The following is a 23,817-nucleotide window of genomic DNA, read 5'->3' on the forward strand; positions in this document are numbered from 1 at the left end:
TTGATGAGTATTTTTACTGCATGTATACATCGGTTTAATCTAACAGCAAACTGCTGGAAAAGCAATCAACAAGCCCAACACCGGCTGGAGGCAGCTCAATCAACAAACACTGGAGGGACAAAGCAAGAGCCATTTGTTCTCAGTTCCACCACTGACCTCCAGCAGCTCAACAGAATAGTTTAAGGGGATCCAGTCTGACAATACAGACCTTGACTATATTTCAAAGGACACGTCACCTAAAGGGGAAGAGAGAGCTTTGGAAAACAGATTAATACTCCGATCTCAGAAGTTAAGGGTGGCTGTGGCTTGCCATCATTAATTTACATTAATCATAGTTAAGAGATGTGTATAATTACTACTTACTTTGAACACTTTCCTGCTTAAGTCAACCACTAAAGACATACTTAAATGCAGAAATCACAGAATCCACTTACTGTGATAGCCAAGAGCGAACGCAGTTCGTCTCTGCAGTACTGCAGTCCACCCACGCAACAGGGTAACCCAAAGTGTTCTGCTTCAAACTGGCAAGCACACATTTCCCAGCTGCAATACTCCGTGATCGTGACCCCATCCCACCCCAAACACCCAGAACTCAGGCAACTGGCATAAGGACAGAGCCAAATAGATGATCACAAAGTAAATTACCACAGTAGTAACAATGGGCGAAGGCAGCACGGCTGGAGGGGCACAGCTTCCAGGTAGCCCCAGCCCAGTCTAATGGCTGGGACACAGCAAAGACACAGCTCCCTTAGGCACTGCATACCATAAAGGATGCACAAGAAGGATGCTGGGAGCTCTGCAGTGGTGACAGCCCTCAGGAAATCAAGCCCTTGTATACACTGTGAAAGTGCTCGTGATTGTAATAACAGAATACTTATGGAAAATGAGCCTCCCTAGGAATACCTGCCTCATCTGGTTTTCATACAAATATCCCAATTTCCTACCCATCTAACTTAAGCTTGAGATGGGGCAGAATAAGGCAAATGGGCTGAGAACCCCTTCAATGAGCACTCGTGTTAATGTACAGGAAATTAGATCCTCAACAGATCACACACTTGTGTATGAACTCCTACAGTGGGACTCCCAATCACTTTAGCCATAATAGCAACCATGCAAATCTCACACTGAGTGCCATGCCATTTATCCATCAGCAGAGAGGTGTCTCCATCAGTGGTGCATAAGAACAGCTTGATTTTATGACAGAGGAAACACTGCTTAAACTCAGCCTACTCATACTGACGGTCATTATATCACTACTTCTGTTTCTGTGAAAGCTGCAGTGTAAGTCTTTGGTAGAAACAGGAACACAAGAGGTTAGGAGGTGAGGGAATTCCATAGCAACGTATATGCACAAATGAATAAAACCCACTCTCTGAGGTTCTCAGAAGCTACAAGAAGAGATGCCAATGTAGACAGAGATATCTTAAGTCAGAAAATTTTTATTACCTACTCTGTGTTTTTAGCGTATTCACAGGAAAACACTGGTATTATAAAATACATCTACACAATTGGGCAGAGAAGAAATTTCAAATGCTGGACAGAACGCCTAAGGAGAGCTACAGCACAGTGCCACCAGGAGCAGATGCTTGTATAAAGCTCTCCAGCATAGCTTCTCAACAACATGGGCTTGTATGTCTTAAATACCTCTGCCAGGGTATACTACCTAAGCTTCTTCAAAGCAAATGCTATTGCTATGAAAATTCATGGGAACTTGATTTTTCAAGATAAAATTCTAGTTTTTGAAGATAAATTCAGGCTAAGAACAGAAGTTACTCATGCTGTGAACACTGTTTATCTTCCCAGGAGTTCTACAACACTGTATGAATAGCGCCAGGACCTGGATTTACTTGATTTTACTTTCCTAGCTAGGTAAATTAGTCCCCACGTTGCTTTCTGCAACATTTAAACAGTAACAGTCTGCATATATGGTTTGCAAGTCTGGGAAATACACATTCAAATCTCTTAAGAATGGTTTATTAAAGATTTGAAAGCTGGCACTGAAGTCTAACTGAAAAGTAGATGGCTGTATTACAAGCCACCTTGAGGCTGGCAGTGTATTCAATAGCTGTTCACAACCGCTTGCAGATGCAAAGACCCTGGAGGCAGGAAGTGTGTAGGTTACTAACCTCAGGTCCTCACCTGAGAGAAACAGACAAAACTTCCTCGAAAGCCTGAATCCAAAGGGACTTTCAGAGGTGATGGTCAGATGTGGAAGGCTGAGAACTCCTCTGGCTCAGGGCTTCAGACTTGCCTCTTCCAACAGTGTTGGTCTTCAATCCCAGCAGTTGGTTGGCTCTCAGAGCTGTAACTGCCTAAGGACAGCCTGACATGCTAGTGACAGTGATTGTGTCAATTGGAAGCGATGCAGAGTCATCCAGAAACGGTTTCACACAGGATTAGTGGGCTGTCCGGCCCTTCTTCCTCTCCCCCCATTCTCTTCTTTGCCTTGGCTCTGTGTTCCTTGCCAGTCTCTTGAGTTTCCATGTGTTATATTTGATTGTTTTTCATTCTTTCCCCATCCCCCATAGAAAAAATACAAAATAAAATAATCCCTAGACAAGCAAGAGCTTATCTAAGCAATATAGGATAGGATGTTTTTAACTTGTTCATTTTGATAACTCTTTTTTTTCCCCCTCCATCTTGTCTTCCCTGCTTAAAAAAGAGAAACACTGCAGTACATAGCACCCAACAAACAAACTTCACTCATAAATGGATGATTAGGTCTGTGATAAACCTTAACTGTAAGTAATAATACATAATTTGACTTAGTATGCCTTTTAAAGAAAGAGATCTGAAAATACCCTCAAACCTACAAGGACTGAATGCTTTCCTAACATACCACGTTCCCTTAGACCTCATTTCTGTGTCATGAGCTCCAGAATCCACTCAGCTCAGTACAGGTTCAGACTCTCCAATTACCTTAGTAATAATGAATCCAATAAAACTGGAAGAGCTAATTTTGCATTATTGTTATGAAAGAAAACTTTCCGTCTAACCTAATGAAGTTGTCCATCACTATGCAATTATTACCTGCATATGTAAAATGTCAGCAGGGTTCACTAAAGCTTTTTGAAATGACGCAGCAGCACAAAATGTCTCTAATCTTCAGATAGCTCTTTATATGGTTCTTTAGATATTGAAAAGGCAGCAAGCAACTGTTAATTTACAACCTATATTCTGCACATTTTAAGAACATACGGTACTTTGTTATTATGGTAAGAACTACATGCTAATATCATTAAAGGAGGCAATGTCTTAAACATTTTTGTTGTGTTTGCACTTTGTCAACCTGTATCAGTGCAAAAACTGCCTGAGCTGAGAGAAAAATTAATTGACTTTTGTTTTCTTTTACTGATAAAATGAGATTAATGTCTCCTTATGTTTCCTTTCAGGTGGTACAACATGCTTGCTTTTCCATGCCAATGTCTATACAGCTAGCTATGTCAGAAATCAATGAAACAGGAATCCAAGAAGTTACTGTACCAAGATAAAATATGCAACAAAATGGAAATTATTCCGTATATGTATATGTAAGAATCTACCTGCAGTACATTTTCATTCAGAATAAGAGTCCTTTTCTGAGGTCTGTATTATGATGCATCGTACACTGTACACAATGGCACAACGAAAAATCATCATCCTAGCAGTAACTGACTACATAATGCTGGACACATGGAGCTATTGGAAGTGCAACAAAAACTCTCCACATGAGTACAAATTGATTCAGGGCAAATTGATAAAATGGTTCCCATTTAATTCCATTAACTGCCATGCAGATGTTTTCCCTTCATAACATTTAAATTTGTTGCGGAGAAAGCTGCATTAAATTGCTCTATCATGATGAAATGCAACTTGCTGGCTTAAAAAAAAAATGCAGGCGGCCTTTACACAATGTTACATTGAACACAGAAAGGTAAATTCCGTTCTAATGAGTGCAGGCATCCTAATTCTACCCACAAGAGCTCTGCTTTTCTAGTCCAAACAAGTTCTAGACAGTAGCAAAGTAGGCAGCTTCTTAATGTAGCAGATTATTATGGCAACAACAACAAAAAAAATAATCCATGTCCCCAGTGCTTTCTCTGCCAACGACAGCAAAGCCAGCTGGCAGCTGCTGCTGCAGAGAGGGAAGCTGCTGAGATAGAGGCTGGTGGGTATGCCTGGCAGCAGGGTCGGTCAGCCCAGTTGTAACCCCCTTGTCTCACCCTGGCCACCCATCTCAGCTCTGTTTGTGACAGGGCCCCATCTCCGAAACAACAGAAGTCTGCCTGCACCACTGGGAAGTTTCGAAACAGTTCTTTTTCCTACTGTGATGTTGCTTGCAACATCAAAAATACCTCACACTGTACATTTTCAGTCCCTCAGCACTGTCCCCTCCTCCTACCTGCAGGTCTTTCCTCCCTCCTCATCTCATTTAATGGCCGATTTGTATCTCCATACTGTTGTCAGCCCCTTTACTCCAAGTTCTTCTTACATTTTTGTCAATCATTTTACTGGAAATAGTCAAAACTCAAAGCAATCTGGGTCAAACCTGATTCTTACTTGAATGCCGTCATTTTAGCCACGTGGAAAATGTCAGTATATTGTAGCATACCACACCACAAGGAAGGTCTACATTTATCAGGAGACAACAGTAGATCAATCAAGCATTTTGTCCAACACAAAAAAATCAGGGTTATTTTACCATCAGAAGAAATCAGCTAATCATTGCCATTTCTTCAGAGTCTTATTCTTATATTATTCAATATCTACTCTGCCCCTCAGCAATACCTATTTGTAGTGCTGAGAGAACAAAAAAAACCAACCACCTGAGAAACGTAAAAACTTAAGTTTTCTTCCAGTGCTTCCCAGTGGTAGAAGTTTATCTGTTAGAAGAGATTGACTCCATGGATGTGTTTCTTGGAAAATAAAACCTTATTTCATATTAATAATTTTCCTATGGGTAGCTATGGCAATCTTTTACCCCAAAACACTATCAGCTGCTGTTGCACCACTCTTCTTGTTTTACTTCAGCATTATGCTTGTGTCACTATTTCAGTACATTAATAAATGTCTATTATTTATTATCAGTTAGAGCTTTATATTGTGCTGAGACAGGCACTCGTGTGTGTCAAGCAATGCTGCCTATTAATTCATAGCATCCCATGAGCAGAGTTCACGTTTATTATTTACATTTTGTATACCATACCCACTCATGTAGTCCAGTAGGAAATTGAGAGCAACTGCAATTTTCACATTGCAGCTTCCCAAATCTGCTCTCTTCTTTCTACTTCTATTTGCAAATCCAGCCATCGCAGCATCAGCCAAGCATTTTCTGTGGCACTGCTTTAATTCACTTCTGACAAGAACACTGTCCATCTTTTAACCTCAACTGATTTTTTGAGTATTGCAGAATGCCCATACCATGATCATTACAGAAGAACCTACAAACTTGACTTGTCAAAACTACCTCCAAACTCACCCCATGCAGAGAAGCATGCATTGTGGAACCCGTGTGATGTTCTCTTAAGGCAATCCCAAGTAATAGAAGTAAAACAGGGAGAACATTGAGGAAAGCTAGCTGTCATTATTCAGAAGGAAAAAAAGGTGAAAAAGATAAAAACAACCGAACGATGGACTACAGAATGTATAGATCTGCAGTGAAGCTAATCTACACTGCATAAATTATGTGGCAGACACATTTGTGGTTTATCAGTCTGTCCTGGCAACCAACTCGAGCACGTAAGCAGCAAACCGTACCTCCTAGAAACACACAGCACAAATCCATAGATGCTACCACAATGGCAAGTTTCATACATCAACATAGCTTTCAGCAAAGCTAAATTCAACAGTAAAGCTTCCGAAGGAAACCATTTTGGCACAGAAAACATTAACTTGATTGGTAAGCCTGTGTATGAGAGTTGGAAGTCACGGATTCTCTAGGCAGGTCTCTGCTGCCACAGTAAATCATGAAACCTCTCAGAATCTGCATTCCTCATAGATCAGCACACTGCAAACAGTTAAAACTTAAAGGTATTACAAATTCCAGAAAGTGTTTATTTCTCTGAGAAGGTATCCGCTCTCATTCTCTCTCCCCACCCCAGAGAAATGGCTGAATCTATCAAAATTAAATTATCATTAATATAATAATCTGTTGTACTTTGCTTGAATCTTTAACAGCTGGTGAGTATTTTAAGACCATGTTTTCCCACCTAAGTGGCTGGGGGATGATAAAAGTTTCTCCTTTCTGTCCTCTACTTTTTTTTTGTAGACAAGGTTTAAAGGCAATATATACAGTCAAAACAGATGTGAAGATCACACAGCTGGGTTCAGTATTTGTTGTGTGTGCTTACTTCTGTTGTCTGAAGAGCTCTTTCCTCCTCACCTTCATGTCCTTTGGAATCCTTCCTGCCACTTGCTGCTAGCACTCAGGAATGCTCCTCAGGACAGATGGGAGAACATCTTCAGCACAGAAAGAGAGAGGAACCTTCTGGCTTTTCCCCATCCTTTTCCCTACTCAATTCAGTTTGTTTCTCCTAGGACTTTCAGTAGATAACTGAGCAACACAGTGTGTCCAACACCAGTCCCAGTTCGAAAGAGAAACTCCAGACAGAAAGAGAATCATCCTATTTCTCCAAAATGAAAATAATGAGGGGAAAAAACCAAGCTTGAAATCACATCAACAGTCAGTGAGAAACACAAACAGATCAGCTCATTGAAGTAAAGGCAAGTGTGTTAGTCAGTGCTGGAACTATGGAAATGCACCCTGCTATATATATAGCAAAGTTGAAACAGGTCCAAAAGCATATCATACAGTACTTCCAGCAAGACAGGCTATGGTGAGAGGCACTAGCTTCGTCTCAAAAGCAAAAGTCAATTCCTCTAGCCCAAGTCTTGGATGAAGCTGGCCAGGAGAGCTCAGACCAGGGGCCCTGGTGCATGGGCTGGCAGCACAGGGCAGAGGCCACCTCACCGCAGGTGGACACGGTAGGGCTTGGTGCTGAAGGGGACACCAACAGGGGCGAGATCCCACCAGGAGCTCCACTGCACCACACGTGTGCTGCCCTGTGACTTGTACACAGCACCGCAACATGACCAAAGCACTGGCGAAGTTTATGGATCTTATAAACACCTGTTATCCTCAGCAATTTCAAGTATACAGACAGTCTCCAAAACCTGAATTTTCTGAAGTGCTGATCCAAGTGTGGGCTGCCACTAGGTAAGGCTTTCTTATTTGAGTCTAGAAGCACAATCACCAGAAAGCAAAACAAAACGTGACATCTTTTGATAGCTTTAATTTGCCTATAGTACATTTTGCAGCTTCAAGTAATTAAACCGACCAGTTGTTATTCACCAGGCTTGGGAAAACCCTCAAATGCTACCCCTCTGACTAGATTATGCCACACTATTTAAGAGACTAAATTCCACCACTGAAGATTACTGTGTAATGAAAACAGATGATGTTTTCAAAAAATTAAGGTTAGCATACGATTTACGTTTTACATTATATTTTAAAAAGCAAATGCATGTCTGTATTTCAATTTCATTGAAACACAATCAAAAGAAAAAAACAGAGCAAAATTTCCTAGCATACTATTCCTGTTCCATCCTGTGTTTTCTTTATAAACTAAATAATGGGTATAAAGAAAAAAAACAACCTTAAAGTCACTAAAATGATGAAAAACATGAACTAATTTGAAAAAAACCCACAAGTCTTAGTTAAGAAGAGGCAATAAACATATTCTAGAAATCACTTCATTAAAAAGCCAGTGCTCATCACACAGCATAGCAAATGACTGTCTATATATTAAGAAACTGATTAAGTGATCTAGGTTGTATAAATATTACTGAGGAACTACTTCTAATCTTGAAGATAAATACTGCAAGGTAAATAAAACTGTATTATAAGCAGCAGAGTGCACTTAGAAAATATCTACTTTCTTTCACAAGACATTCAGGATCTTCCAAGACGTTGCTGAGAAGGACCTTCCTTTGGGTGTAATCCCAATGACGTTAACCGTATTACTTGACAAAATTGAGACGGCAGACCTGTAGAGAATGAAAGTTATTTTTACAACTCTTGCTTTGAAAGTCCTCAGGCTAAGGCCTGGGCAAGGGAGAACAGACATGAGCAATGGAGAGGGAACGAGCTGTTCCTGCGGTAGCAGTGGCTCACACGAGCAAGCACTGTGGACAAAGCATCCATCCTTGTCTTGCAGAGGCGCTGACCTCCCTCCAGTGACTGCAGAGGAAATGCTGCAACCAGGTGTGCGTGCAAGTTCAGCACGGGATGGTTGCTAACAGGTATCAAGTCGTGTCAGCTAGCTACTGCCTGCTCCTTTCCTCACACACCCCCACCCCGCAAAGGCAAGTGATACAAATGGACTATCAGAAAGGAAGAAATAGCACGTGGGCTTTCAGGATCTCCAGGACAAAAATGATAGTCGCAAGAAAAGAAGAGTGAGACTTGTGGATTCTGGTAGAAGGAAAAGACCAAAGGTTTAAGAGTTTTTGTACTGTTATTTTATACGAGTGAGGCATTTGAAGACTGGACACAGCAACAGCAGCCACGGTAAACTGTTTCAGGGGTTTGGAGCAGGAAGGAATCAGCTTCACAGGTATTTAAAGGCAATTCTGTTGACAAGTCGGTCATGTCCTGTCATGAGAACTGGATCCCAAGGAAAAGAAAGATTCAGAGCACAGAAGCATTTGAATCATGGGCTTATTTAAAAAAAAAAAAAAACAACAAAAAAACCAAACCAAACTGAAATTTTGCTTTCCTTTTTCTTTCTGGATAAGATCTGATGACTGGATATCAGAGAAGACTGGTGATGAAAGAGATTTCATCAGCATAATCACGAGAAAAGTTGCAATGTATTCAGTTATAAAAGAAGGAAAATGCCTAGAAAAGGCAATTAGTTGAAAAGGAAAGGAAAAGAGCAAGGGAAGACAGAAAATTGAAAATAAGGGGCATAGAAGAGGGAACAGAAGATTCATCAAGTAATAACATTAGCAACAATGACAAAGGTGGTGAAAGATGATCCTTTACCACACCACTAGCCCCCAAACTGAGGGAATTTACTGTTTATGAGGCTATGAAAGATATAAATTATATGATATCCAACAGCATGAATCAATTTCCTTGCTTACTATTACTGTGTAGTTGATATTTCTTGTACATTTACTCCTGAAGTAATTCCTTTGCTACCCAGATACTAACTTCCAGCTCAACATAGAAGAGCACCTTACGTAAGTGGCATTTTTGCTTAGCACAGGTGATGATGTTTTCATGCCCTGCATAATAAATTTACAACTAATAAGCAAATTCAGTTACATAGCTGAATGTACACTGTCTGCAACACACATACAACAGCTGTATAGACATTCTAATGAAATGTTCTATCACACTCAATTTAAATTCCCTCCTGTTTTATGACATGCTAGAGCAAACTGAAAATATGTCTGTGTTTGCTATATGTTTTGACTGCGTTAAATATGTACTCACAAGCAAGCATTCTTGAAACCTTTCTTTCTAAGGGTGATTATCTTCATTTCTACAATAGCTTACATCTTATCTAAGGCTAAAACACTTACGTGCAGTTCATAACCACCTGATACTAAGAACTTAAAAAAATTAAGAGTGTGGGAACCTTCCATCTTTCCATTAAAAAATCAACCTAGAGTAATCCCACCTCCTTTATAAGCTGATTGTTAGTTACATCTATATGTGTGTATGTGTGTATGCATATATATATAAATTTTTTTTTCACCAACAATGCAGATAACCATGACCACATTCTGCTCTACTAATTCCCAGCAGTACCGTCTTTCCATAGCACACATTTCTTGAAATACACTAGTGGGGGTAAGATGAGCAGTAACCCACTGCTTCAATGCTGAGAAATATGACAGATGTTCGAGGGAATTAATGTGTATAAACCGAAAGACTATTGACTACAATCAATTAAAATGCTAGAGGAAGCTAAAGAACATACTGAAACCACTACAGCATGTAACCAGTTTGGGTGGCTGTTATTACTGCTTGGATTAAATTTAAAAAAAAAAAAAGGGGGGGGGGCGCAGAAAACCTGCTTGATTTTAGAATTCTAATTTTAATTTAATGCTGCTACACCTCAAATGCATTTCAAACTATTTAAAAAAAGATTTACAAGTCAATTATCTCAGTTCAACTCAGTAAAATTCCCTGGTATGAAAGTTTACAGTTTTTCCTCTTATTTTTCTTACTGTTTAACAGCACATAACTACTGTCAGAGCTACTAATCCACTCTAAGCAATTAGTAATTCACTTCAGAAGTAAATACAGCTTTGAAATATTTCGACATTACTCAAATTAACCACTTTAATATAATGTTCTATTTTTAAAAACAGCAGACGGGTATTTCAGATACCCCAAAACAACTGGCCCATATAGATACAAACGGGACAGCCTCATCCTCTCTCCTCTGATTTAGTCTGTGGAATAGGAAACTAATGGGATACAGCTCTGCATTAGCAGGGTTTAAAAATATTTATGTTACTTAAAGTTTTCTGGTTTAATTCCCACAGTCAACTAGTGCATATTTATAAAGACTTTTGGAATTTAAAAGGTGGATTGTACAAGACCCATACAGAGTAAATTTAGAAAATGAACCAAAAAATATTCTTATAGATTTTCCTGAATTATGTATTTTGATTACTGTTTACAGCATGGTTTAGCCAGGATAACTGACAGTCAGAGGCATCTCACAATCAACTGTAATGGCATGCAAATTGACTATTTGGGGTTCGTAATTTGAAGGGAGGGAAAAGATGACTCTTAACTGGAGTTTCCTTGGAAAAAAATGGCTGAAAGAAGATAATTTGTAGCTAGCAAAAACTGTTTAAAAGCTCTCACAGGGAAGCTGAAGCCCTTTCCAGCATTTAACTCCAGGAGTACCCTGCCCAAATCACCCAGTCTGCGCCGTACTGTCATCTGCAGGCAGAGCTGACAGAAGCAAAGAAAAAAACATGTCTCAAAGGTTTTGAAATGAATTCATGTGCTCTACCTACGACAACGTAATGCCTGGGAAAGTTAGCGGCTGCTGCCTTTGTTCGACAGAGATTAACCATGGCACAGATGAATAATGGGCTGGATTTATTCTAGAGAACAGAAGCTGAATGACAATTGTCAAGGCACTGCATTATACATACTTTGGCTGTCTTCTGCTCTATTCATTTAACACTTGCAGAGTGAACCCTGAATGAATCTCAGCTCATTTTTCCCTGTTAAACCCACAGCCACACAATGTTTTGTAAACCCACACTGATACCCAGCAGATCTTACCATGTATGTGCCACCGTAAAGCGACGACGCTGGCGGATGCTTTTATTCACAAGCAACTTTCTGAAAAAGCATGGAGAGTTCCTCGGTGAACTGCGAGGAGAAATTTTTGGAGACGTAGGTCTGTTCCCAGGCAGCTTGGGAAGCTCGAGCTCTAAATGCATTTGTTCTTTGAAAGTCCTTATGTAAATCTCTGACTCTGGAGTAGCAAGTTCCCTAGAAGAATCTTTTGCTGTCATAGCTTAGACGTTATATGAGCTCTCACCATTCAGAAAACGTAAGAAAAACACATCACGCAGGCATCGCCGCAGATCAAAAATGCTGATAAATCGGCAGAGCTTACCCTGCTCATTCACAAGGCTGGGCTCCAAATGGAAAGGCTGCCTGAAGCAACAGCAGCATAAATTGAAGGACGATAAGCCAGGGCTGTCAGAAAACCCTTTATCAGTCCAGCTCTCCCTCTGAAAATGCGCCAAAGTGTTTCTGTGTCAGCAGCCTCTGTGTGGATGCAGCTTGCCTGCCAGCTACCCACCGACGCGCGCCGGAGCCATTCAGCCCCGCACACCAGCTCATGAAAAATTCATAACAGCCAGCTCCCGATCAATCCCTTTCCTATAGCATTTTGGCTTCACATACCGAACAGAAAAACACTGGATTTTTCAGTGTGCACTAATAAAACCAAGGAATTCCCTAGCCTGTCACAAGCCAAGTAACTCGATTCATTCAGGCCCAGTATGTTTAATAAAAAGGTCTTCATTCAGAATTAGTTTTACCCATACTGCAGTAGCTCCACCCATGACATGCTTATTGGCTCAATATTATTTTGACAACTGGATTCTGTTCAGCTACGTATTGTGTGATGAGCGTGTCACATTCTCATGAAATTTTAACGAGCTGTCTAACACCATGACATTGTTCCTGGGCACCTCCGAGCACACCCCGGGCACACCTGGAGAGACCCCTGGGGTGGCAGCAGCGCTGGCTCTGATAGAGACGTGCGCAAGGCTCAGGGTGGGCCAGGAAGAAAAGGTCTAGTGGGGGGGAAGGCAAGTAATAATATTCTGCAAGAACAAAGCCTGCAAGAATGCATGTTCCACAGACGAAGCTGAAAGCCTGCCGAAGCAGCATGCTTTGCTGTCCTGGGATCTGCGTATGGTCAAAGGGCAGAATCACTGCCAGATACTGCATAGCCCCAACACAGCAAGCACCACTGGAGAAGCTAGCACAGGGAGAGAAGATAGGGGGAAACACCAAAGGATGGGGAGCCTGGCATTTCCCTGCAAAGACAATGCAAATTAATTCAAATTAATTCAGCAATATATGTATTTAAAAACACAAATCCCAAGGTTTTTTTTTCTGGACATAAACACCATGAAACCAACACTTGCAAGGCTAAAAAAACCCCAAAAAACATCCCAGCATGAAAGTTGAAGACAAGATTCGATGCTCATAATAAGGGAATAATACTACAGGGAGTGGCAGAGCATCTTTTTAACTGGTCAAAAGTAGGTGACCTTAAATGTAAATACAATAGTTCTTTTTAAAGGAGGAGGAGACAGGAAAGAGCATACCCAGCCAGCCCACGGTGAGAGTGTGCTGATCTGCATACAAGACGTTGATTGCACAGTATAGGCATCAATTACACAACAAATCCCCACCAGTTCTTATTCATTCCAGTTCTTTTCACTCATATATCCCAAAACACTTTACAAAAACATTAGCATGCCTTCCTCAGCTTCAAGCAAAAGGCTTGCTATAGACAGCTTCCCTATAGCAGAGACTACAGACGAGTTACCAGGCATTCTGCCTAACCTGCCACTATGATAATCATCATTCACATTTATTTAAAAACAAAAAAAAAACCCACCCAAAGCACAAAACCCCCAATCAAACAACAAAAAACTCTGCCTGAGCCAACCTAAGGACACTGGAAATGCAGTGTTATTTAAAACCAAGAGGCTCACACAGTAGCAGAACAGGAACATTTAATGCTTTAGGAATTATGACGTGTTAGGCTGTGATATGTTACTCTACGTCTCGACTGTACTGACAGCCAGTGAAAGACAAAGGGAAGCTTGGAAGCTATGCTGAATGATAAACAAAATCCACACAAATGCTTAGAATCTGGAATTCCAAACAGAAAAAAAATAACTTTCTAACTCACCAGGAAGCAAAATGGGATATTGGAGAGGTTTTGTGAGAATACATCCGATATTAGAGAAAGAATATTTCCACGTCTTTTCAGAAAGCTATTAAAATGGCAAGGAGAATAAAGGGAAACTCACCTTTTAAAAGCACTCTGCAATAAAATATGCTGTGCAATGGCATGCTCCTCGTACTATGTACTTTCCTTACCTGAATTCAGAGATGTTAGAAGCAGTGTCCATTAAGGGAGCGGTTCTCGTTATTTGGACATTCATAAATTAGTAACGAGATGTCAGCCCCACAGCCTGCAGAAGGTACTGTGGGAAGATGTGCAAAGGCTGTTGATGGAGCAAAGAAATGCAAAACAAACTAAGCTAACGCAATGAGAAAAGGAGACTGAGGGGTAAGCAAGCCTCCACTCTCCCTTGTGAAAGCATAAAGAATGAAAAGACAAAGTGCCACCCACTGCTTTGGGTAGCCAGAATGCTACCTGCTTCTCCAAGATGAGGTCGAGGACAGTAGTTGCTTGGTACTCAGAGTATTTTGAAGGCTGACCATTAACACAGGATATTTCTTTTGTTAAGTATCTTCCAGATCTTGGAGGCAACGGGAGCTAACTGTTACCTGAAAAAGGCTGTAGAACAGTTCTCTTTCTGTTTCAGCTACCTTCATGATACATGCTGCCAAATTCTGACACTGCACACACAGAGGACCATGCAGTCAATGTCTGTATAGTTTCTACTGATTTGTAGCACTGGAATTCTGTCAAGACATGCTGCTTTACTCTAGGATAAGCCAAGAAGAGGTGAGAACAAGAACATCTCAAGAGACTTGAGCTAACTGGCACGAAAGCTTGCTTATCAGAATAACCTTGGCAATAATTCTGAAAAATGAATTTTGCTATACTTGTGAGGTTACCATCAGCAACAGAAAACGATGGTAGACAGAGCACCTAGGGTACCAGAACACTTGGAGAGGCTACCAGATACAAGTCCCAGTTTACTGAAGCTCCCCTAATATACCAGCAAAAACAGTCAACAGGCATCTCGTTTCCTGAACTTCTGTAATGTCCCAGTAACACAGTGTAAAGCAACAATTTATCTATCAATACAGATTATTCTGTGCAATAGGATCAGTAGTCCTTAAGTAACAAGTAATTTCAGCTCTTCAGAAATGGGGCCAGTAATACAAAGGCAGAGTTGAGAGGGGGAAAGAATGATTAAGGAAAAGGGCCTGGTAGTACTGGCAGGAAAATGAAACTGCTTGGAAGAACAAGAACAATTAAGGAAATTTTCAAGAGTCTGAGTATACTTGGGTGAGTTTTCATACAAGCTTCCTAGCTCACCAAAGTGCCTAGGATTGCTGAAGGTTTTAAAATATTTTAATACTTTTAATAGAATAACTGATATAAGCGGTAAACATTTTCAAGCATGCAATTCCTCATCAAAGGCCGATCTTCACTGTGTTGAAAGCAACTGCTAAGCAACAAGAACACATATTTTTCTTTACAGTAGCACTATTATTTACCTGTTTCTAGTCATAATTGGCAGGATAAATTAAAATGCCAGGGAAGAGGCAACTGTGAAACATCTTACATGCTTCAGTAGGAAAGGAAGAGTGGTTAGTTGCCTTTTCACAGCACTCGGTCAGTGGCAGAATAATTGGATAATTCTTCCATACAGCACACTCTCCACAAGCTTATTTAGATAAAAAAAATTTGGAAACTGCCCTCTGTTACTTAGTTGTTGTTCCACCCATACACATATTAGCAAGGCATCCCAAAAAGATAATGCTAACCTGACAGCAAATTAATTAGAAAAATTATTTCAAGGGATCACGGTTTGCGGGTACTACTTTCACTTATTTCTCAAAGAAAGGAAACCTAAGGGAAACATATTTTTCATCAAGTACAGAGTCTTCTTTTCAGAAGTCCTGGCTTTTAATATTCTGTCTTTAAAAGCAAAAATAAAGATCTCCTTCAAACAACATGAAAGTTAAGACTACTACATGTGCCAATCACTATAAAACATAAAACACAGACACACACACCGCCCACATATTTTTAATTGTTGTTCAAGCAATTTGCTGTCTAAATGCACACATGTAACGTGCTCCTGAAGCAATGAAGAGTCTGTTCCTTTGTACTAGTTAACCCTGGCAGGATTTTGATGGTCCCTCACACATATATAGCAGTGTTTGCTCGGTTTAAGTCAGGCATCTGTGCAAACACGGGATTGTAAAGGTCACTTGGGAGAAATGGCTCTCTCTAGAACCTTTATTAATAGTTGAGGATGCACAAGGGAAGGACTTAATCTGACTCTCAGAAGCCAGTTTCTTTCTTTTAGACTACAATTTGAACATATTTGATGTAAAAATGCCTATTGGGCCGGCAACATTATGCAATCTCACAGCACTGTTGCTACTTAATATCTGGATTTCTGCCAAGCACACAGGGTAGAAGATGGGTTGGGAGAATCTAGGATAGGCTTCCAGGAGAGAAACTCTAGAAGCCAATTAGTGCTATTAGAGAGAGATAAAAGGGCAATGTGATCCTGAGTAGGAGACAGTGAAATCTCTGTCCCCCTCCAACAGGTCAGCTAAATCATATTTCCATTATAAAAGAAAAGGGTTGATCAGAGCAGGTGATCATGCAGGAAACTAGAAATTGGAATTAGAATTGGGTCATTGAAGTGAGTGATGAGTTCAGAGGAAGAGAGCAGTTGAGGAACACCTGTTTTTGTGAAAGGATTGAACAAGGTTCTGAGGAAAAGGAGAAAAATAAACCAAGGTAAGGGAGAAAAAAAAGCTATAAATTTATAATATTCTTTAGAACTAAAACAATAAAGACACATGAATAGAGAAAGCAGAGGAAAAGAGGAGGTAGAAGAGAGAGTCAAGAATATGAGTATAGTCACTTATACTGGAAAAGAACTCAGTTAAAAAGGCTCCAGTAGAGGAGGGAATAAAGTTGCAATGGAAATGTCACAGGTCCGACATGGATGCGATCTTCAGTTCGATGCCTAAGGTAGAAGATGTAATTTCCGAGATGAGCCAGCGCTGGGAACAAATAAGTACAACCCAGGCAATGGGAGACAGGCAAAGATGCAAGGGGGAGGTAAGCGAAGCAAACAAGAGGGAATGTCTAGTGCAAGACAAAAAAAAAAAAAAAATACATCAACAAACTGGAACTAAGGAAAGGTAAGTGGCCAGGAAAACAGGTGCCAAGGAACAGTGCTTCAGTGAAAATGGAAGTCGCTGTGGATCAAAAAGCAAGGATAGGAAACGACAGCCAAGGCTTTAATCAGAGCAATGGCTGGTAAGAAAGAGGTGGGAAGGAGACACTGATGTGAAAAGAAGAGCTGGCTGCAACATTGCTAAAACCTGGAAAAGATTCCAAGAAAATGAAAAAACAGCTGTACAGCCGGTGTTATATACATAAGGATGTGTTTGTGGTGGAGAATTTAAATCTTTTCAGTGATGGAGTTAGTTCTCTAGACACAACAGCTGCTGGGAAAAGGGAAAATAAAGGTGAGAGTATAAGCTGAAGAGACTGTTACAAGAGGAAGTGATAAAATGTGTACTTCATGCCTTCTTGATTTCCTTTCTGTTACAACCAAGAGGCACACTATGTCCACCCCACCAGTGAGTGCTACTGGTTATATTTTAGGCAGAATTAGGGTTAGTTAATTCCACCCCATCCTAATCCCAATTTTACTTTTAGTTCCCTTAGAGTAGCAACAAGTCTTATAGCCTCTACTTAAACACATACCTACGAACCATCATACCAAATTCTGATGCTTCAAAATAGTTATTTAGCCTGAATAATAAGAATTCACCATTCTAATTTGAGATGCATTTGATCAGCCACATCTTCCTACAATGCAGTAAACAAGAGCCACAACACAGCACAGTGATCAAACTTCCAAACCAAGCAATACAAACCTAGGGCTTAACGGTAACGTAAATGTAACAGCAAAGAAACACTATCTGGAAGCTGTGAAGAGGTGCTAATGTAGGAAATGTCTTCCACCCTCCCTTAATAATGTCTTCTTTAATAGAAGACTAAGCAAAGCCCAAAGCAGAAAAGTCTCTTTGGCTCAGAAGTGGGAGGCTTTTTGGTGTTCAGTTTGTACCTTTTTAAGTGTGTGTGTTTGGGGGGGGGGGGGGGGGGGGAAGCCCGCCTTTGCTCAATTTGCAATGCCTGCTGTCTCACAAGCTACAGCTTCTAGAAGATGGCTCCATGACAGAAATCTCTAAATGACATGTTCAACAATTTTTCTTATATTTTCCTGCAAGTCTCCAGAATTGAGATGCTGAATGAGAAGCAGAAATACATCATTATTACTGGTTTAAATGTCAAATTTCCCATATTTAAGAGGCAAAAAAATAGAAGCAACAGTTAACTGCAATTTATATTACCATTGGAAGATAAGTTTTTTCTATATTTAATATTTTAAAGTTATATAGTTATATCTCCATTCCCACAGATTTAGGGGCCTCTGAAATTTTCTGATTGAATAGGCCTTTAAAGCAATGTTTTGGAGCACTATGAGCGGTCACAGAAGACAGAACCACAGTACCTAGCAACCCTTTGGTTTGCAGTGTAAGAGCTGAGCCAACTGCAGAAGAAAGCAGCAGCCGGGAAGGTCTGCATTTTACAGAGTCAGGACACCAGCACAGAGAAATTACCCACATCTATGAGCTTAGCAAAGGTTGAATGGGACCCACCCTATACCAAAGGTGACCTTTTGAGCTCTTCCTGTTCCATTAGCATCCAGTTGCTTTTGACAGGGCTATTTCTCATTCAATAAGCAGCTAACACATTAGGTTTTGGTTTAGCACCCAGCAGTTGCAGGCTCTGTGTACGATTTCGTAAGTTTTAAGGTCTTTAAAGCATCTAACACTGTCAAGAACATCCAGAATACTTTTCAGATTAGTCACAAATAAATGAGCTCCATCGTTAATAAAGATACCTTGAGAGAGTTGAGTGGCTCATCTGTTCACACTGAATTAGTAGTCTACGTCAACCACATCATTGTACTGTTTGAGTAGTGCACTACAAGGTGCCCTCTGTCACAGAGAAATTATTTGCATTCAGAACATGGATGAAAAAGTTAGTAGTAACGGTAAGCCTGACACCTTTCACCTGTCATTTAGTCCTAAACTTGATTTGGTACATTTTCTTCCATAGTAAATCGCACCATAGAAAGAGACACACACAATTTATCTGAGTTCCATGCACTTTTCAGTGTTTAAACAAAAAAAGTACACTTTCTTATCATGCTACAATGCCATTTTTTTCTTATCTCCCAGTAAATACATATGAGGAAATATTATTTATACATAAATATATATAAAAATATATATCACATACTATAAGCCCTCAGAGCATGACATAAGATACCTTATTGATAATGGTAATTTCCTTAGCAACTTTGATTGTGTTTGATTGAGAGTATTTCTCGGAGAGTATTTAAATGCCTTCTGTATTATCCATAGTGAGTAATCACATATGTTGGACCCATCTGTATTACTTGTGATTATTTTCTCATTTCAGAGCTATAGATTAATATTTTACCTATTAATTCAATAAGCCAACTCATTCTTCACAAGCAGAGACCTTGGGGGTAACTCCAGGGAAAAGAGAAGCCAAGGCAAAACAGTCTTAGAATTTCACGCACCCTTTACACCCAATGTGATGAGACCAGGCTTTACGCTGCTGCAGAGATGTATGAAGGAATCTCTAAAAAGGGATTTGCCTGGACAGGCTAGCTCGCCTCTCACCAGGCTGTTGTTTTATTCACTCCACAGGGTGTTATCTGACTGTGATTAGCGTTAGCTGCACCTGTCTCTGCCACGAATTTGCCTGTGACTAAGCACCTCATCTTGCATGAGTCACCAGCATTCGAAAGCCAGGATCAGGTCTTTGCTCAGCACCATGCAGAGAAGCCTCTGCGCCCAGGTCTAGGTGCCGCTGCAGGTGCCTCCGCGCCCACGTCCAGAGGCAGCTACGGGCACCGCAGCTACCGGCCAGTATCACCCACAGTACTTCAGTCACCGGTAACCTCCTTTTTTAATATGAAATGCAGACAAACATGAGTATCTGTAATTTCCATGTAACTAGAATGATAATGACACAATGACAAATATGAAAAAAAACCAATATTGCTCTTTTCAGAGGAATGTTCTTACTGATAACAGATAATACTGTGTAACCAATTCAGGCACCCACTCTGTCAGGTTATTTGTGCCTCCTGTCATACAAAACATACATGCAAGATATTTTAATTACTTTGTGTTTCAGATCATCTACACCTTATCAGCTCTTACAAATTAAACAGTATCTGGCCTACATGTGCATTTATTCATGGTTATTTTTCCTTAAAAAATTTTCCTTAAAAAAACCCAAACCAACACAAACAGGTAAACCTCACTACATTTACTGTTCAACAGCACGGTTGTAACCTCCAGCTTTGCCAAGTGCCTCATGTTTTGGTGCTGAGAAAAAATAGAACATGCATTGTGCGCAACTGTCAGAATTCACACACAGCTTTGTCCATTACAGCTTAATTAAAGGAATACATTCACAGCCAAAAACCTAGAGATCAGTGCACTGCCAGTGCCAATAAGAACAAGGTTGAAGAGACGAGGTGGCTGTGGCCTGTCCAAGTATATAAGTCGTCTCCCGTTTTTCTTGGTGGAAAGAGAGTGTCCAATGAGCCTCCTGAAGGAGCAGACATGGCAAGAACCTGCAGAACGTGACTGAGGCTGGTAGCAGACTGTTAAGTAATCTGATTTAATAGCCTGGTTACAAGTATTTAGAAACATGATCTATAAGCGGACTTTGCTGAATTTTGGCGGGGAGATGAATGCATGGTATGTGGAATCAAACTCCAAGCATTGAAACTTCCCAGACATACAGCATCCAGGATGGGGGCTGCTGGAGGAGGTCATCTGTTAAATGGCCATGGCGCAATGCTGGAAAGTAGATTCACCTCGCAGCCCTACAGCAACCTAGAGCAGGTAACAACACACTCCTCTTTTCTGCTCTGTAATCCATTTCAAACATGTTGTACCCCATGGCTTCCGCTCTAGTGTAAAGACATGAGAGGCCATATGACAGTGTGCAGGCCACGTGTCACAGCTAAACTGATACACAGGCCAGGATTTACTCTTTCTCTTACACTGTATTCCAGAGCTCCAGCGATAGGTCAAGGCGTCACTGAAAAACCACGTAGGCACATGCCACACATAGCGCTGGTCACCATGCGGCAGGGACATGGCTGCCCACTGCCAGCAAGCACACACGGGAAGAAAACTGGGGGGGACTGGGAAACACAGACCCTTTTGATGCACATGACATTTGCTTTTATTCTGTTGTGGGTTTTAGAGGTACACGGGCCTTCACAGTAAAACGACTTCTGTGCTTGCACAGGAGCACAAACCAGACCACCATGGTGTAATACTGAACAAAATGGTAACTAATGCCAAGGATCAGCTGAACCAGAAGGTAGCTCTCCAGGTAACAAAGCAAACTGGGTTTGATCTTTCCTTTCAGATGAAGTTATCAATAGACAAAATTTTGAAGATAAAAGAAAGTTGTGTCAAACTCTTCTCTGATTCAGCTTTTATATCAACTGTATTTCCATAATCTCCATTTATTTTATATTCTTGGGAAGATGAAGGTTGAACATAATACTTCAGAAGCTCCATTGTCTTTTGCTAATTAACAATGACTCATTTCTTTCCATTCTAGATACATTTCAAGATGTCTTATTTAATTCTGCATTGAGGTATATAATTATAATTGAATCATTAAAAGCCTTTTTTGTGTGCCTACAGCTACCTCTGTTTTGAATGACTAGTATCTCCAGGCAAACCTGGCGGCACCAAACTTCAGGATCATCTTCAATAAAATTACTGGGCTCACCTTGCAATTCATACAAAAAGGGGATGCTATCATTTTAAGCACATAAGCAGACTAAAATCCAACAAATCAAATAAATGCAAACTAAGGAAAAGATTATGTTACACCAACAAAATACAAATTGTGTACAAAAATACTTTATAAAATAATGACAATTTAAATTCAAAACTTATGACTAATCCAACATTATGTTTCTTCTTAAAATTCCTCTACACCAACTACACCACAGATAAATCATACTTCTTCTATTTAGGCCTTGCAGAAAACATAAAAATAAAAAAAAATATGCCAAATGAGAAGATCCAAGAGCTTCAAAAACTGACAGCAAGAGACAATGTCTAAATATAGGCAGTCAAAACACTTATCTGTATATTTTTAGCTGAGAAAATAACTTCAGTGATAACTCAGAGATAGCACGAATTATCTCTGCAGCAGTTGGGGTTTTTTTAGATAGGTTTGCCTTTGTACTATGCATAAAACAAGCAGTGACCCCTGTATATTTAGGCTGCCCACCGTTTTTTCCTATTCTGAAGGATTCTTGCGATTTGTTTTTATAAAGAGATCTACAGGATTTGTTGCGTAATGTCAGATGAGGACGGGGGTCCACTAGTGACCCCCCACAAACCAGCCTTCTTGTAGCAGAGCCAGGGAAGCAGGCTAAGTGTGAGTGCCAACAGCCTCACTGCTTAGTTATGTTTCTTTGACTGATCCTCTGCTCTACATAGCTCTTGGGTCACTAAGAACCACCATCCTCACAACCAGGTAGGTGAGGATGGGATATCCTCTGGTGGAAACATCTTACAAAGGGAGAAAATAACAAAATTTTAGAGAAGGCACTTCTCTAAATTACCTCGCTTACTTACATTTATTTTTCCACATCTTTGTGAGGTGTTAAAAAGAAGCTGGGGTGGGGAGCAACGATGACAACAAATTCAAGGCATGTCCTCTTCCCATACCAGACAAGCAGCTCTTCTCACCTTGGTGAGCTCAAACAGATTCAAGCCTTAGTGAACAACTTTATGTAATTTTTATGATCTACCTGCAGACAACATATGAACTATCCTGCAACAAACATTTTCAGCTTTTCAAAAACTATCTTGAGGCATCCCTAGCAGTCCAAGCTCCTACCAGTGTTCAGCACCAGGAACAAGCCATCTCTAAAATGTACCAGATAATATCTCTACCTACTGAAGAACAAATAAAAGCAGTGAGCAGATGAAATCCTTTAGGACTGTTTCCACATCTAACATTCTTCAATGCTCTCTATGTCTTTCATATTGTTAGGAAACTTAGGACAAATCACAGTCAGTCTGATTTTCAAACCTAAGCTATCATATACATTTTCCAGAAACAGCACAATGTAATTAAAAACTATTTTCCCTATAGAATATATGAGATGTTATGACAAATACAGTTGACCTCCTTTTTCAAGGTAAGTAAACGCCCCACAGAAATGTGGTATAGGCTTCTGAAATACAGGAAGCATGTTCAATCAGAATAATTGGTCCTGCTTTATTACAACAAAAAAAATTATGTGATTTATAGGAATAATAAACATTTTGGACTAGATGATTCTAGAGGCTCCTTCCAACTTCAACCATTCTGTGATTTAAGAAATTTTAAATATAGGTATAAAAATAAAACACATGTTTTTATGGTTTGGGTTTTTTTCTCCTAGGTTTTTATTTTTCACATCATACAGGAAGCCAGCTCATCTATTTTTTTTCTATTCCAAGCTTGTAGCATATTTCTTCAGCTCTTACCTAGCTGAATTTGAAATGATCTAAGAAATAAGACTTCAACCTATTTCACAGGGCATTATCCCGTAGTCTGAAAAAACATTTAAAAAAACACAAGAAAAAAGCCCCACACTTCTCCAAAACAGCATTACCCCTTCTGAACTTCTGGTTTTCATCTCACTGTTCCTGCTTAAGCTTCCTATTACCCTAAATATTTCCTTTCATTCCATGGGATTTACAGATTTCAAGCATGTAAAGCACCGACTGGGCATATGACCTTCTGCTTAGTTTACTAGCCTGAATACGGTTTTATTATCCTTTTTAATCCTCCATGCAAATCTCCATCCCCTTTATCATTCTAACTTTCCACGTCTATCCCTCAATTAATTGCAACCAGCCTAACAGCTTCACAGTGGCTACGAGCCGGCCTGAGCTGAAGTCAGCATTTCTACTGAAGGTTTGTTCTCAGATTCAGTTGCTCAAAAACTAATACTGATTTTTCTTTTTTGCTTTGTTTTTAACGTTGCATCTAATTTACTGCCCACGATCACCATCTGGAGAACAACGCGCAGTACTACAAGCATAGATTTGACACTACATACACGCATCAGCCCTCACTGCGCACGCAGACTTCAGAATGCAGTAATGCACTCGCACAACCTTCACTGCACACCTGAACTTCAGGAAGATTTTCAGATGGACATGGGAAA

At 40.2% G+C, this 23,817-nt stretch overlaps 1 protein-coding gene across 2 annotated transcripts in view; it reads right to left on the reverse strand.

Moving 5' to 3' along the window:
- The window catches only part of PDE4B (phosphodiesterase 4B), a 216,198-nt gene that overhangs the window by 156,671 nt on the left and 35,710 nt on the right, over positions 1-23,817 (reverse strand). The window contains exon 1 of one of the 2 annotated variants that reach the window (XM_080407256.1): positions 11,300-11,763. The exons of the other annotated variant lie outside the window; for it this stretch is intronic. Within the exon in view, the coding sequence (XP_080263382.1) occupies positions 11,300-11,535 (236 nt within the window). The 5' untranslated portion in view covers positions 11,536-11,763. Of the gene's footprint in view, positions 1-11,299; positions 11,764-23,817 lie in introns of those variants that run through there. 2 annotated transcript variants of the gene reach the window in all.

The sequence above is a fragment of the Falco punctatus genome (genome assembly GCF_963210335.1).
Source record: "Falco punctatus genome assembly, chromosome: 11".
NCBI classification, from domain to species: domain Eukaryota; kingdom Metazoa; phylum Chordata; class Aves; order Falconiformes; family Falconidae; genus Falco; species Falco punctatus.